Source organism: Balaenoptera borealis (genome assembly GCF_965194805.1).
Source record: "Balaenoptera borealis genome assembly, chromosome: 3".
Taxonomy (NCBI): Eukaryota; Metazoa; Chordata; class Mammalia; order Artiodactyla; family Balaenopteridae; genus Balaenoptera; species Balaenoptera borealis.
In genome coordinates, this window is record NC_138866.1 from 100,335,941 (window position 1) to 100,351,721 (window position 15,781).

The 15,781-nt window shown below is 38.8% G+C and overlaps 1 protein-coding gene across 3 annotated transcripts in view; it reads left to right on the forward strand.

The window, feature by feature from the left end:
* TMOD3 (tropomodulin 3) overlaps nucleotides 1-15,781 on the forward strand; it is an 88,494-nt gene that overhangs the window by 24,637 nt on the left and 48,076 nt on the right. For 2 of the 3 annotated variants that reach the window (XR_014243377.1, XM_082387878.1), the window contains exon 2: nucleotides 14,112-14,305. Coding sequence is in view for 2 of the 3 variants with exons in the window: in XM_082387878.1 (XP_082244004.1) it covers nucleotides 14,180-14,305 (126 nt within the window). In the remaining variant the exon portion in view is untranslated. Of the gene's footprint in view, nucleotides 1-5,172; nucleotides 5,225-14,111; nucleotides 14,306-15,781 lie in introns of all 3 variants that reach the window. The other variant, XM_082387879.1, reaches the window with a different exon arrangement.

Here is a 15,781-nt window from a genome sequence, read left to right on the forward strand (position 1 = left end):
ATGACCTGGCTGCTTTCTACTTTAAGGTTGCCCTCAGTAACCTGCTTCCAATTAAATCTCTTCTCTGTTCTGGCCCTAACAAGTTTTTCCGGACTGCCCTCAGACTTCAGACTTTATTTTCTTTCCTTGTGCTTTTGGGATCTACAGATCTCATTTTAAAAAAATCGAGACGGCATCAGTTGCAGTGACAGGAAAGACGGGGCTGCTTAGCTAATCTCATACTTAGTGAAGGTTGGTAAGTTTCCATGGAACTTTTACACAGAATAATCAACCACCAGTTTCTCAAACTTCTGTGTGCTGAGCACCTACCTCACTCAGATGTGCCCACATCTGGGTCAACCATAGCATCCTAAGAACTCAGCAAAAATCATTACTTAACGCACTGCCTTTTACACTTCATTGTATAGAAGAGGCAGTGAACAGAACAGAAGGACAGATTTAGCATCCAACTCATTTCCTTTAAAAATGCCTTATTTACTACAAAAGTTAATATACGTAATATACAACTAAAATAAAATGGTTTTTATTTTTTAGAAGGTAAATACTGTGTGCGTAGTGCTTTGGACGCAGTGAGCACCAAGTACATATTTTGGTTATAATTAGTGTTATCTAGAATCATAAGCTCATAAAAAGGAAATGACCTTATGAGACTCTTAAACTCCCTTGCAGTTGAGTAATCTGCTGCACAATATCCCAGACAGATATTCATACTCAGCCTGTGCTTTAGCAATGCCAGGAATAAATAGATGACTTTCTTTACTCCAGCCTTCTCCATCAAAGAGAATGTTCCTCAGACCAGCAGAGATGAAACTAAAGGCTGACATTAAATGGGACAGCATTTAGATGCTTTAAATGTTAAAATCTCCAGGTAGAGATAACTTATTTTATAAGTATTTTTTGCGTGTTTATTTTATTATTATATTTTATTTTTTGGGGCTGCAACATAATGCATGTGAGATTCATTCATGTTTTTGCACATAATCATAGTTGCTCTTTAATGTAGTATTGTCTTTTATAACTGTACCACAGTTCATTTGTGTATTCTCCTGATAATGGGCATTTGGCTCATTTTCTATCAGTTTGGAGATATTATGAGTAAAGCTGCAGTGAGCATTTTTGTACATCTTATTTTATTAACACAAACACTATTTCTCTTGGGTAGATAGCTAGGAGTGAAATTGCTACACCATTGTGGTATGAGTGTGTTTAGTTTTAGTAGATACTACCAAATACTTTTCCAAAGTGGTTGAATCAATTTGTACTCCATTAGCAAATTATGAGTATCAGTTGCTCCACATCCTTATCTACACTTGGTATTGTCATTCTTTTTCATTTTAGCCATGCTGGTACGTATATGTATTTTTATTTTTAAAAAGACAAGTTATGAAGAAAAAAAGAGCCAGGCCATCTCAGCAATTTAATATGAGAAACTTAAAAATACAGAGTTAGGCAGCTCAGTCGAGTGTTAACTTTCCTATTCTTAGCTTAATTTATTTACTTCTTAATCAATAAGCCTCGATTTAGTTCTTAAACAACTTCTTAAGTTAGATCTGATCTAGGAAGAAACATCATAAACAAAGTTACTGTCATATAAAGGTAAGAGGTTAGTGTTTCAATAATCTTGAATGACTCCAGGTTAACTTAAGTGACTTTAATAAGTTTACACTTAGCCTTGAAATTAGATATATCTGCTGTTTTTTAGTACTTGGCATGGGCCATGATCTATTCTCTGTTGAGGATGTAGTAGTGAACAAAAGAGAGTCTCTGATTGAATATAGTTTAGATTTTAGTGACAAGATATAGATAATGAATCAATAAATATATAGCATGTCAGATAATAATGTAGAGGGAAATACAGGGTAAGAAAATAGAGATTGCCTAGTGCAGTAGTGGAGGGGCCTGTGGGAGTTGATATTTTATATATAGTGGACAGGGAAGTCCTCTCTAAGCAATTGATATTTAAGCAGAGATCTTAAAGAAGTGAGGGAACAGGTCATTTAGCTGTTTCAGGGAAGAGTTTTCCAGGTAGAAGGAACATCAAGCGCAAAAGCCCTCAGGCAGGAGTATGCCTGGTTTGTTGGAGGAAGAGCAAGAAGATCAGTGTTGCTGAAGTGCTGTGAGCAAAGTGGAGAATGGTTGGAGATGAGTTGAGGCTTAGTGGGGTGGGGGGATTGTGTACGGCCTTGTGGACCACTGTAAAGCCATTTGGCTTTTATTCTGATTGAGATGAGATGCCATTAGAAGATTGTGAGTAGCAGAAGTAATGGAATCTGGCCAGTTCACACAAGAACCTGTACACAAATAGAAACTTTATTTGTAGTAGTCAAGAACTGTCTTTCAACATCTGAATGGTTAACCTGCAGAAAATACATACCATGGAATACAATTTTAAAAGTGAACTATCGATACACAGCAACTTGGACGAATCTTTAGGAATTTATGCTTAATGATCCCTAAGGTTACATATTGTATGATCCTATGTATATAGCATTTTTTAAATGACTTAATTTTAGAAATGGAGGGCAGATAAGTTGTTTGCCAGGGGTTAGAGAAGGAGATGAGTGTGGTTATAAAAGGACAATATGGGGAATCTTTGTGGTGTTGAAACTGTTCAGTATCTCCACTGTAGTGGTGGATACACAAACCTAAAAGGTGATAAAATTGTATGGAACATACTATACACACATATACACAAATATGAGTACAAGTAAAACTGGAGAAATCAGAAAAAGATCAGTGGACTATATCAATGTCAATATGCTCATTGTGATGTACTATATAGTTTTGCAAAATGTTGCCATCAGGGGGAACTGGACAACGTGTTCAAGGGATCCCTCTGTGTTGTTTCTTACAACTGCGTATGAATCTATAACTATCTCAACAAGAACTTCTTAAAAAGAATAAGATAGCTCTGGTACCTTTGCAGAAAATAGACTATAGACTATATGGGCATTAGAGTGGGAGGAGGAGCCCCAGTTAGGAGGAGATTGCAGTGGTCCAGGAAAGAGATGTTGATGACTTGGACCAGAGTGGAAGCAGTGGAGATGGTAAGTCCATGATGTTTTAAAGATAGAGCCAAATGTTTGATGGATCAGATGCGGAGTCTGAGAGAAGTCAAAGTTAACTCCAAAATTTGTGGACTGAGCAACTAAAAGAATGGAGTTGCTGTTTATTAAATGATAAAAACATGGCAAGAGCAGGTCTGGGGGAGAAAATTAAGAGTCTGCTTTGTACATTCACATTTGAGATACCTGTTAGCCATCCAAGTAGAGTTGTTACATAGGTAGTTATTTTTAAGTCTGGAGTTGGGGAGAGAGGTCCAAATTGGAGATATAAATCCAAGAGTTGTCAATGTATGAAATCACCTAGGGAGTGAATATAGAAAGAGAAGCTGTCCAAAGAACTTAAGTCCTGGGGGCACTCCCACATTTAAAGGTAGGAAAGATGAGGAGGAACTAGCAAAGGAGAATGAGGTGGGAGAGTCAGAGAGATAAAGGGAGACCAAGAGAAAATAATGTCCCCACGACCAAGTGAGAAAAGTGTTTTAGGATAAAGGAGTGATCTGTTGTCAGATGCTGCTTCTCATAGGTGTCGTAAGATGAGGGCTAAGAATTGACAGCTGGCTCTGTATCTTGATTATGGTGGTGGTTGTACAACTCTACATTTACTCTGCATTTATCAAAGCTCACAGAACTGTACATCAGAATGATGTACAGTTCTATATGTAATTTATAAAATGTAATAATATACTGTATGTAATTAGTAAAATATTTTAAAATTAAAAAAAAAAGAATTGACAGCTGGATTTGGCACCATGCAGGCAATTGCTGACAAGGTCAGTTTGGGTGGAGTAAGTGCTGGGAACAAAAGCCAAACTGGAGAAGGTATAAGAGAATAAGAGGAAGGGAACTTGGGGTACCAAAAACAGTTCTTTCAAGGAATTCTGCTCTAAAGAGGAGCCAAGAAATTGTTGGGAGGGGGATGCGAAGTGTCTGGAGGGGGATATGAAGTCAAAGGAATGTTTGTTTTTAATTTGGGAGGTATGTTACAGTCTATATGCTGATGGGCATGATCCTGTAGAAAAAGGGCCCAATTATTGAAGTGATCTTGTATAAATGAGCATGGATGGGATTTGGTCACAGGCAGTGGGACTGGCCTTAGATAAGAGCCTGGACAGTTTATCTATAAAAACAAGAGAGAAGATAGAGTATATATAGAGTACAAATTTAGGTCGGTTGGTAGATGTAGCAGTGGGAGCTTAGATATCCTTTTATGATTGCTTCTATATTGTCAGTGAAATATTAAGGTAGGGTCTTCATCTGAGAGTGATAGATAAGAAATATTAAAGGTCTGAGGGAAAAGAAGAAGTAAAATAGTAAGATTGTGGGAGAGTGACTGGACTAGGGAAATGCAGTGGGATTAGTAGGCAGCACTCTTTGATGTTAGTGGTGATAAATATTAAATATGGCTGGTCAGTTGGTGTGTTTTTCTCCTGCTTTATCTGTCACCTTGGTACAGGTGAGGAGTAGGAAGAGCGTTTTAACCAGGATTGGGGTTTTGCTAGAGGAGTTCCAGAGAGAGAGAGAGGATCAAAGAAATTGAGAGTTATGGAGGGGTACAATTATTGGTAATGATTAGAACTAGGTTACAACCATAGGGATGTAGAGCTGAGGTAGGGCAGAGGACGGAACCATCAGAAGAGAGAAGGTCAAGGAACTCAGACTAGGTGACAAGGGTCAGCCATGTGGATCTTGAAATCACAGTGATTGCTGGGTGCCAAATTCATGATCATCTCTTCTTCAGCAGTTTGACTATAAGTATTAAAAATATTGGAGAGAAAAATAAGTTAGGAACAGTAATTGTATAATATTTTTAAAAAAATCATGACAGAATATATGCTTGTTTCACTTTTTAGTCTCAGCTCTTTGCAAAAGATGATGCCAGAAATAGTATTAACATAGACAGGCACTTTTGTTTAGCCTACACATATATTTAAAGGCCATAGTCAGCAATTGTTTTATTTAGTAATTTTTAATTGGTTTATTTTGTTTCATTAATTGGTTATTATTATTATTATGGGTGTTCAAGATTTGTCATATGAGAACAGTTCACAATGTGGATCTCAAAACAAACGATTATGAAAATATTAACCAAGAACCTTTTTTTTTTCAGACCTAGAAATATAGGTGGCATAGGGCCATGTTCAGCTCTTCAGAAAAAATAGGTATGGAACAACAACAACAGAAATTATTAAATACTAACTGAAATTAACACAGAGGTCATCCCTTAGGGCATCTTTTGTCCTTATCTCCTTACAGCCAATCTGTGAACAAGTCCTTTTGGCTTTGCTTCTAAAATATGTCACATGTTTTTTTCCACTTCTGTCTCCACAGCTACAACTTCAAGCAAAGCCACCATTGTTTTTCACCTAGATTGCTGCTGTTAGCAGAGTTCTAGGCTGAGAGAGTTGTGAGAGACCTTTAGATCTTGGCTTAAAAGTCACCTTTCAGAACAGTCTATTTGAACCACTTAAAGTAACTTTCCTGATCCTCACTTCTCCTATAGCATTGTCCTGGGTTTTTCCTTATCATATTTATTGCTATCTGTTATTACCTTGGTTTTTTGTTCATTGTTTTTTGTCTTTCCACCACCTTTAAAATAAACTGGAGCAAGGAACTTGTCTGTCTTGTATACTGCTTATGCCTATTGTCTGGAACAAGTCAATTCCTGGTACAGAAGATGTTCAAAAATATTTGTTGAATGAACAGTAAATATGTTGGAAAACAAATAATCACCTGAGAATCTTGTGACAGAAAAAAAGAAGTTTCTGATCTGGCGGGTCAGGTTGGTTCAGTACCCAGGGGTCCTAGGAGAACCCAGTGAGGAAAAGACACGCAGTCTTAAGCCCACCACATCTGAAGAGTGAGGCTTGGTATCTCCCAAGGAGGAAATTCATTTCTACTCAAAAGAAAATCAAATCATCATCAGGGCATGTATTTAATTTCAGAAGTCTGGTGACTGATAATCAGATGTTTTTCTTTTCTTTTTTTTTTTTTTTAAACTTTGGGTTTATTTATTTATTTATGGCTGTGTTGCGTCTTCGTTTCTGTGCGAGGGCTTTCTCTAATTGCGGCAAGTGGGGGCCACTCTTCATCGCGGTGCGCGGGCCTCTCACTATCGCGGCCTCTCTTGTTGCGGAGCACAGGCTCCAGACGCGCAGGCTCAGTAATTGTGGCTCACGGGCCTAGTTGCTCCGCGGCATGTGGGATCTTCCCAGACCAGGGCTCGAACCTGTGTGCCCTGCATTGGCAGGCAGATTCTCAACCACTGCGCCACCAGGGAAGCCCCTTTCTTTTGTTTTAACTAGGGAAGATTAGACAGCAGAGAACTCTGAGCCAAAATGGTTTGACACTGAGGGAAGAAAAGATGAACAATGCAGAGGCTATAAAGGATTAGCAGAAGTATCAAGGACTGATTATCAGTGCCTTTTTAGTTGTGATAAGGGAAATAGAGTGAGGGAGCAAGAGAGATACTAGATATCTGGGGCAGGTAGAGGGAACTACCAAAAAAGGGAAAAGAGAGACTGATATATGATCCAATTAAATCAAATTTGGCTTAACTATGTGTAACCACGTACTGCACCTGGTGATGGCAGCCCAGTAAGAAATGAGATCTAGGAGAGAATCTCTCTTCTTCAAGGGGCTTACAGTGTCCAGCAAGAGAGACAGAAGATGACCTAATACACTGTCATTGTTGGTTTGACATGAGATAGAGGGTGTCTTTAGGAGTAGCTGGCCAGCCATCTTTGGGGTAGGATTTCATGTGATGGTCCTCAGCTTTGCTTTTGCAGAGACCTGATTTCAATCCACCAATAGGTGCCTAATTTCTTAAAAAGTGACCCATACTAACCACACTCATAAAAGACTGGTGCATAAGTCAAAACATCAGTTTAATTTACAGTGAGGAAAACTACATGAATAGCCAAGTTTGAATTAGAAGATTACTTGGTGAGCACGGAGAGGAATAAGGGGAGTTGAGTGATGTAAATGTCGAATGACATCAGGCATTGGCCATCTGATGCTTCTTCATATGGGACATATAACTGCAGTGGGAACCAGCCAATCGCATCTGCTGGTCAGGATATCATGCCTCCCTTGTGCTTCATGAACATGGCCAAATCTTGCTTAATGAACCCCATTTTCTTATAGCTGCTTGCTTACTGCCTTCTTTCCATGGTTATGTTACCATCATTCTATAGTCATTTCTTTTATCTACTTTTTTGGGAAACATTCTCTTATCATATGTTGATCTTATCAGTTGAAGATACTAATCTTTCCTGGAGGTCCGATCAAACGGAGAGCAGGGAAAATTTCAGGGAAGATATGTATGACATTTTAGCTAGGCCTTGAAGAATATGTAGGGGTTTGAGGACAGAGGTAAATGAGAAAGAGTGCATGCATTGTGGAGAGAGGGAACGAAATAAGCAAATAGCATAGAGACCTAAAACTTTGGGGCCTATTTGGCCTATAGGCTATGTGATGGTGAGCAGCCGGAGATAATATTATAATAGAAAGCTAGCTGGGACCTGGTTGTGAACTAAGTATCTCATGCTGAGGAATTTGGACTTCATCTTGTAGGTCAGGGCTTGGCAAACTTTTTCTGTGAAGGGCCAGATAGTAAATACTTCAGGTTTTACAGACCATATGGGTCTCTGTTGCATTTATTCGACTTTGCCATTGTAGCACAAAAGCAGCCATGGACAATACGTAAGTGAATGAATGGAACTATGTTCCAGTAAAACGTTATTTACAGCCATAGGCAGCGGGCCGAGTTTGGCCCACTGACACTGTACTTTGCCTAACGCCATTGAAGGTACTATGAGTCTATTTTAGATTTTTGAACTAGAGAACAACATGATCACATGTGTGCATTTAAGAGAGAACAGATAAGAGGCTGAACTCTGAGCCTGCCCTGTTGAAATAGTGATGAAATGGGGGTTAACACCTCATATTTTGAGAGAATGTAACTTTGAATCACGTAATTCCAGTTTTTTTTCTTAATAGTCAGTGTCAAGACCTTACTCTATAAAAAAAATGTGAAACTGAAGGAAAATAAGTGGAGATTGGTTAAATAGAGAAGTGTTTCTCTTAAAAAATTATTGTGGATCCTAGTGTTAATTATTTTTGCAAGAACTAAATTGCTGTCGATGGGAATATGGTACCGACTGCTTCAGTACAAGTTCTCTTTGAGTTCACTGTGCCTCTCTGACCATCTACCATGTACAGGTATAGCTCTTCTACTATTTTTCTTTTTTATACAGATTTTTAAAAATTTTATTTATTTTTTTATTTTTGGCTGCATCGGGTCTTAGTTACAGCATGCGGGATCTTCGTTGCAGGATGCTATATCTTTCGTTGCAGTGTGTGGGCTTCTCTCTAGTTGTGGCATGCGGGTTTTTCTCTCTCTAGTTGTGGTGCTTGGGCTCCAGAGTGCGTGGGCTCTGTAGTTGAGACGGGCTCTGTAGTTGAGGCGTGTGGGCTCAGTAGTTGCAGCACTTGGGCTTAGTTGCCCTGTGGCATGTGGGATCTTAGTTCCCCGACCAGGGATCGAACCTGTGTCCCCTGCATTGGAAGACGGATTCTTGACCAGCGGGGAAGTCCCCTTCTACTATTTTTCTATGTTTGAATCTCAGAGAAACCTTTGGTTACGTAGTGCTGTGTCTCCATTTTGTGCAAATGCATCATTTAGGTATTAAGACTGCCTCTGTATTAGTTTAGAACAATTAAGGCAGGTCTACCTGGTGCTGATGCAATGATAAATATAAATGTAAATATGGCATCTGAAATCTCACAACAGTGCTTCATTTAAAGTGATCCCAAAGATCTAGAATACAGCTATTTAAAAAGTATCTAAATAGCTAAAATTTAAAACGTCTGTGAAATGAGATGGCTGAGAATCCACCTGGAAATTAGCAGGGTCCTGAAAGTCTTGTGTGAAAAGTAAGGAGGATTCTAGAGACTAGTAATACATGAAAAGGAAGTTGGTTAATGGAATGAAAGCTTTTGGCCCAGAATACTTCAGGAGTTTCCTTCTGTTCCTTGGTATTGCCTCCGCTAACTGAAATCCAGTGAAGCAGTGGCAGAGTGAAAAGGAAAGCGTACCATGGCAACAGTTCTCATAGACTTTGGGGACTATTTTAACAAAGTTCTTCAGCCTGTGAGTAGGGCAAGATAGACTGCCACAAGAATGTGAGACCTAGTTGTCAGAATTTACAAATTTATGAAGTCAGTTCCTCTAGAGCAGTGCCTCTCAAAGCCTAGTTCCTGACCGGCTGTATCAGCACCACCTGGCAGCTGGTTAAAAATGCAGATTTTTGGCCCTACCCTAGACCTATTCAATCAGGAAACTGGGGGTGGGGCCCAGGGGTGGGACCCTAACAAGCCCTCCAGGGGGTTCTGATTCAGTCTAAAACATGAAAACCACTGCTCTAAAAAGTGAGTTAAGGATGGAGAATTAAACAGTCTGATCATACCAGAATTTCAAGTTAAAAGATTTTCTACATCTGCCTGAAAGTTTACCTAACTTATCTAGCAAAACTAACTTTTGCTTATATACAACCTTTAGAAAAAAAAAAAAAGACTGAGAATATTATGCTTAAAAAAATCTATTCCTGTGCTCTGTAGATTATGAAGTGTATTTTTATGAAATTTATTTTACATTAGCTTGGGGATTAAAAAAAGTTCCTGTAGACCCAGTGTAGATTTAAGATACTTTTCTAGCACACTAGTTGAAACCATTCAGAATTTTTTCCCCTTCCAATATACAGGTGTCAGAGGACAAGCAAGAGAGGACATGTTATCCATGGGACAGAAAGCAGAGCAAAGCACGGCTTCCAGAGCTTCCCTTCTTAAGGAGTTCTGAGCTTCTCTTGCTAACACTTGGCACATTGTCAGCACACAGATAATCCTCAGTGAAGGATGAGAGTTGGGAGGGAAGGTACAATCAAGTTAGAGACTCTGAGAATGTGAACACTTGTGGTGAGTTTTGAGCAGCATTAAGTAGGATGAGCAGCAATTGGTTGCTTTTTACTGAAGCAGAATTGAAGCTTCTGGGAAACTCTGGTATAGTACCTGGAAGTTCTTGGCAAGATTTCATAATCCGAACTTGAAGGGAATGCCTTTCCATTGCTTTGAAAAGGAAAAAACAAGCCAAAGAAGTAAATTCCTTAAATAATTAAATGAAAAACACTTTGATATGTTTCCCCCTAGAAATACCTTAATAAACTAATGAGTTAAAAGAAAATAGAAGAGATTTTTAACATATACCTGACAAGATTAGTATCCAGAATATAGTAAAGAGCATCTATTTTTTTTTTTTAAGATAACACAATATAAAAATGGGCAAAGAGGGCTTCCCTGGTGGCGCAGTGGTTAAGAATCCGCCTGCCAGTGCAGGGGACACAGGATCGACCCCTGGACCGGGAAGTTCCCACATGCCGCAGAGCAACGAGCCCATGCGCCACACCTACTGAGCCTGCGCTCTAGAGCCTGGGAGCCACAGCTACTGAGCCCTCCTGCCACAACTACCGAAGCCCATGTGCCTGGAGCCTGTGCTCCGCAACAAGAGAAACCACTGCAATGAGAAGCCTGCACACCGCAACAAAGAATAGCCCCCACTCGCTGCAACGAAGACCCGACGCAGCCAAAAATAAACTAAATAAATTTATTAAAAAAAAAAAACGGGCAAAGATTCTTCACAGACTAAGGAACACCACTATGTCTAAGTGACTAAGGCCAAGAACGTATGAAAAGATACTCAACCTCATCATAACTCAGCAAAATGCAAATTAAAACCACAATGAAATATCATTTCACATCCACCAGAATGGGCAAAAAACCCCACAATAACTGATAATATCAACAATCAGCAAGGACGAGCAACATGAAATTGTCATGCATTGAATCTTCTAGGAATGTGAATTGGTACAACCACTTTGAAAATAGTTTGACATTACCTAGTAAACTTGAGTAATACCATACCCTTTTCCCAGCAATTCCATTCCTAGGTTTGGACAACTTGGAGAAACTCTTGCACATGTATACCAGGAAATAGGTAACAGCAGAAAAATAGAGTAGGAAACACTACAAGTAATTCAGATGTTCATTTATATAACAGAATATGATATAGAAATGAAAATGAAAGAAGTTCAGCTCTAAGCATGAACTCAAAGCAATGCTGAGTGTAAAAACCAAGTCACAGAAGGATACATACTGTGTGAGTCCATATATATACATATATATACATATATATATATGTGTAAAAAATAGCAAAACTAAAACTGTTTAAAGATATGTACATTTAAGGTAAAACTGTAAAGAAAGTAAGGGAATGATTAATTCAGAATTCAGTACGATGGCTACTTCTTTGGGGGGAAGAGATGCAACTGGAAAGGGGAACATGAGAGTACAAAGTAATGTTTTCTTTCTGAGGCTGGGTGGTGTGTTCATGGTGTTCATTTTATCAGTCTTTAAGCAATACTATAAACATGCTTTGTGTGACAGATTTTACTTTGGGATAAGGAGCCATCTCTTGGAGTAACCTGTTTAGTCACTCTAAGGAATGTCATGTTCCAAACCTATAGACCCTGGGTGGCATATAACATTGCCTTTGCCCCTAACACCTCATTCCTATCATATTGCCCATTATAATACCTTATTAGTAGGATGACCATTGAATTTATAGGCCAAACTGGAACACTTGAGAGTAAAGTGAGGGGATGCTCAAAATAATTAATATGTATTTCTTTGAAATATTTATTGAACAAGAAGTTGGTTTTATTGTATGTTATAAACCTCAAAAATAAATTATATTAAACTACATTAAAAACTTCTTGGATTGATTGTCCAAACATTAAAAAATGGTGAAAACTAAGTAATTACTCATGGTACCTATTCATGTACTTTTATCAATTTCTTACCCTTATCTGTCTCAAATACCATATTATTGGTATTTTAATAAAGGGAGTATTTTTTCAAAATGTTCTTCTATTTATTTTTTTCTCCTAACATTGCCTGCCACCTTCTTTATTTTATTTTATTTTTTTAAAGTGAATTATTTATGTATGTATGTATGTATGTATGTCTGCGTTGGGTCCTCATTTTTGTGCACGGGCTTTCTCTAGTTGTGGGGACTGGGGGCTACTCTTCGTTGCGGTTCACGGGCTTCTCATTGCGGTGGCTTCTCTTGTTGTGGAGCACGGGCTCTAGGCGCGTGGGCCTCAGTAGTTGTGGCACATGGGCTCAGTAGTTGTGGCTCGCGGGCTCTAGCATGCAGGCTCAGTAGTTGTGGCACACGGGCTTAGTTGCTCAGTGGCATGTGGGATCTTCCCAGACCAGGACTTGAACCTGTGTTCCCTGGATTGGAAGGCGGATTCTTAACCACTGCACCACCAGGGAAGTCCTGTGCCACCTTCTTTAAAATTGCATTTTACGGTTAATATATTTGAAAGTGCTGATACCTTCTATTGAATCGTCTCCTCAGACTGTATTATTTTTAATTGAGAAAATACACTCTCAGGATACTTGGTAAGCTTGTTGTCTTAAAGTTGGAAATACAAAGGATGTTTACCAAACTTAGTAATGACAACAATGATAATTATGTGTTCAAAAAAGCGAAAAAAATCCAGGGTAACTGCTCAACCAATGAAGTGCCAGTAGAACAGGTGTAAGCCAGACCTGTCTTTGGCAGTTACACAAAATGCCTGCAATTTAACATCTGCATAAGCACAGCTCGGTTAATTTGCTTGTTATTGGTCCCAGATGCTTGCTAGCTGACAGACCCCTGTGGTGAACCTTCCTGTCTTCATAGGAGATGAAAACACATAAAAGGGTCCATAAAATGTTACTAGTTTGAGGAGGAAAATGTATTAGTTAAACTATTAAGTTGGGAAAACTTGGGAGAAGGGAGTAGAAAGTATATCCAAACTTTGAAGTACTGGGCGTTTTACAGCCAAGAAAAGTTTAGCCAAATCAGGAAGTCTAAGGATTACTTCTTATTCACATAGGAACATTTTATGAGGCAAATGATCCACATATATGGCTAGAATTTATAGAAATACTTCATTTTTACTTCACGCTTTTTGCAGTACTTATTTTAAGTATTTTTTTCCCTATAGAATAGTCCTGCTATATCTGGAAAGATGCTGCTTTTTGAGTCACTTCATAGCTGTTTGGGAGGGATGAACATGGTGAGGAAATGGTGAAGATCCTTTCCTACCACCAGACCCTCCTGACCAATCTTGCCAGTCAGTGGATGACATATCCCAGCATGGTTTTGAGTATTTTGCTGAAACATTTTCAGAATGCTATGTTTTTTTCCTTTAAAAATGCCTTTTCCTAATAAGAATGCTAGTATGTATTGGTTAGAATACATTTAATATTTCATATTTAAAAAATAATCAGTGCACTTTCTTCAGAATTTTCTTTTATTTCGACTTGTAACCTAGATTACTTTGCCAAATAAATGTATTGTTTTCATAATGCAACAAAATATAAATTAGAAGAAAAATTGCAAAAAATTTTTTTAAATGAACCTTCTCAAAAAATGTTTTTTCCAATGGCCATTCCTCCCATGGAGAGTATATTAATATCTCTCCTATATTAATATTGAGTCAGAAAATAATGTTCTAAGCAATTTACAGGAAAACAAGCATGCCTCAAACATACTGTGCTTAAACAAAGTATTCTGGTAGCAATCATTTGAAAGCAATTGATGGAAAAAATTATATTTTGGCACATATTATAAGTTCTTCCCCCCTAAAACTCAGTTATCAGGAATCTAAATTCTGTCAAGTAGCTGTTTTAATGGATTTCAATTTTATTCTCTCCTCCCCCTCTTTTTTCCCAGTGTGGCTTTTTGTTTTTGTTTGGTTGCTTTTTGTCAACAAAAGACAAAAGGTAAAGACATTGAATGATTCATAGGCAAGGGTAGTGTGTGATACGTAGTCAAAGAATATATGACACATGGAAATTACATTTCATTTAACCTAAAATAGATCTAAGTAGGTGGGGATGACTTAATATTTTAAATGTTTTTGTTTCTTCTCTCCATAGCTTTAAGAAAAAAAATAAGAAATCACTTCTGACTGTACTGAATAGCAAAAATTAAGTGACTGCAAACCATGGCACTATCGTTCCGGAAGGACTTAGAAAAGTACAAGGACGTTGATGAAGATGAACTCCTTGGGAATCTATCAGAAATAGAACTGAAACAACTGGAAACTGTGCTGGATGATCTTGACCCTGAGGTAGGTGCTAGACAATAAAGAGAAATGAAATAATTTTTCAAACCCTTTGATACTAAGTAGCTGCCTTTGAACAGTTAGCTTTTCCATGACTTTTCCCTGACACTGCCATCCCCCTCCTCCTCTTTATCCAAATGAACTTTTGGCCTCCTTTCCAGTACCCCCACTTCTGCCTGGTATCTCTAATGACATGACTGTTCTAAACTATTTTCTCCAACATTTTTATTTTCAAACATCTCCTGAAATTTTCTTCCCTTTAAGAAATCTTTTCTCGGGCTTCCCTGGTGGCGCAGTGGTTAAGAATCCGCCTGCCAATGCAGGGGACACGGGTTCAAGCCCTGGTCCGGGAAGATCCCACATGCCGCGGAGCAACTAAGCCCGTGCGCCACAACTCCTGAGACTGCGCTCTAGAGCCCACGAGCCACAACTACTGAGCCCGCGTGCCACAACTACTGAAGCTCGTGTGCCTAGAGCCCGTGCTCCACAACGAGAGAAGCCACCGCAATGAGAAGCCCGCGCACCGCAACGAAGAGTAGCCCCCTCTCGCCACAACTAGAAAAAGCCCGCGCGCAGCAACAGAGACCCAATACAGCCAAAAATATATAAATAAAATAAATAAATTTATAAAAAAAAAATTAAAAAAAAAAAAAGAAAAAAGAAAAGAAATCTTTTCTCTCTGGGCTGGGAAGAATGTTTTTGGTAAAATGCGGCAGATCATTAGCTCTTTGACATACGCCAGCCTCTATGCCTCTTCAGGGCTTCTGTACCAGGATGGCTGCAGTGTAGAGAGTGTCTCTAGAGGGTCCTTCATGACCTTAAATCTAATTATTACCTTTCTGAAAGATGCTGACCAAATTGGATCAAAGTTTCTAGTTACTGGTAGAATAGATCTAAGCAGACTCTGGGCAATACTGCAATCCATGTAGAGCGGAACTGAATATATGAATATATGTTTTATTTTGCAAAATGGCTGTTGCTTACCTTATGCATTACATAAGGCTAAGGTGGAGACCCTTGACCCTGGAATTGTTAATCCCTGGTATGTTTGGAGCGGTTGTTGCAGCAGGGCGTGTGCGGCTGGGAGGCAGTGAGGGGAGAACACTAAGGTTGTGGCTCCTTGATCTGAAGGTAGTGGCTATTTGCTAGGCTGCTTTTCTTTACCACATTTTATTATGACAAGACATTGACTTTTAGTGCCTTTTAAGGACTGTGGTAAGAGTTTGTTTTATGAAAGTGTTCATGTCACTACCACACATTTATTTCCTGCTAGAAGGTTTTCTAATTTATGTTGAGAATTACACCCCTTTTCTCAGCATTACTTTAGCACTTGAGTAATGTGTCAATACCACTGATCAAATCCCTTAACCATAATTGTTACTATAAGGAAGATTTTTTCAGTGCACCTAAGTCTGTGGGGTAACTCAGAATAACAGTGCTGTTTTGCAGGTTACAGCAGTATCTGCTCCAGGCAATGCAACC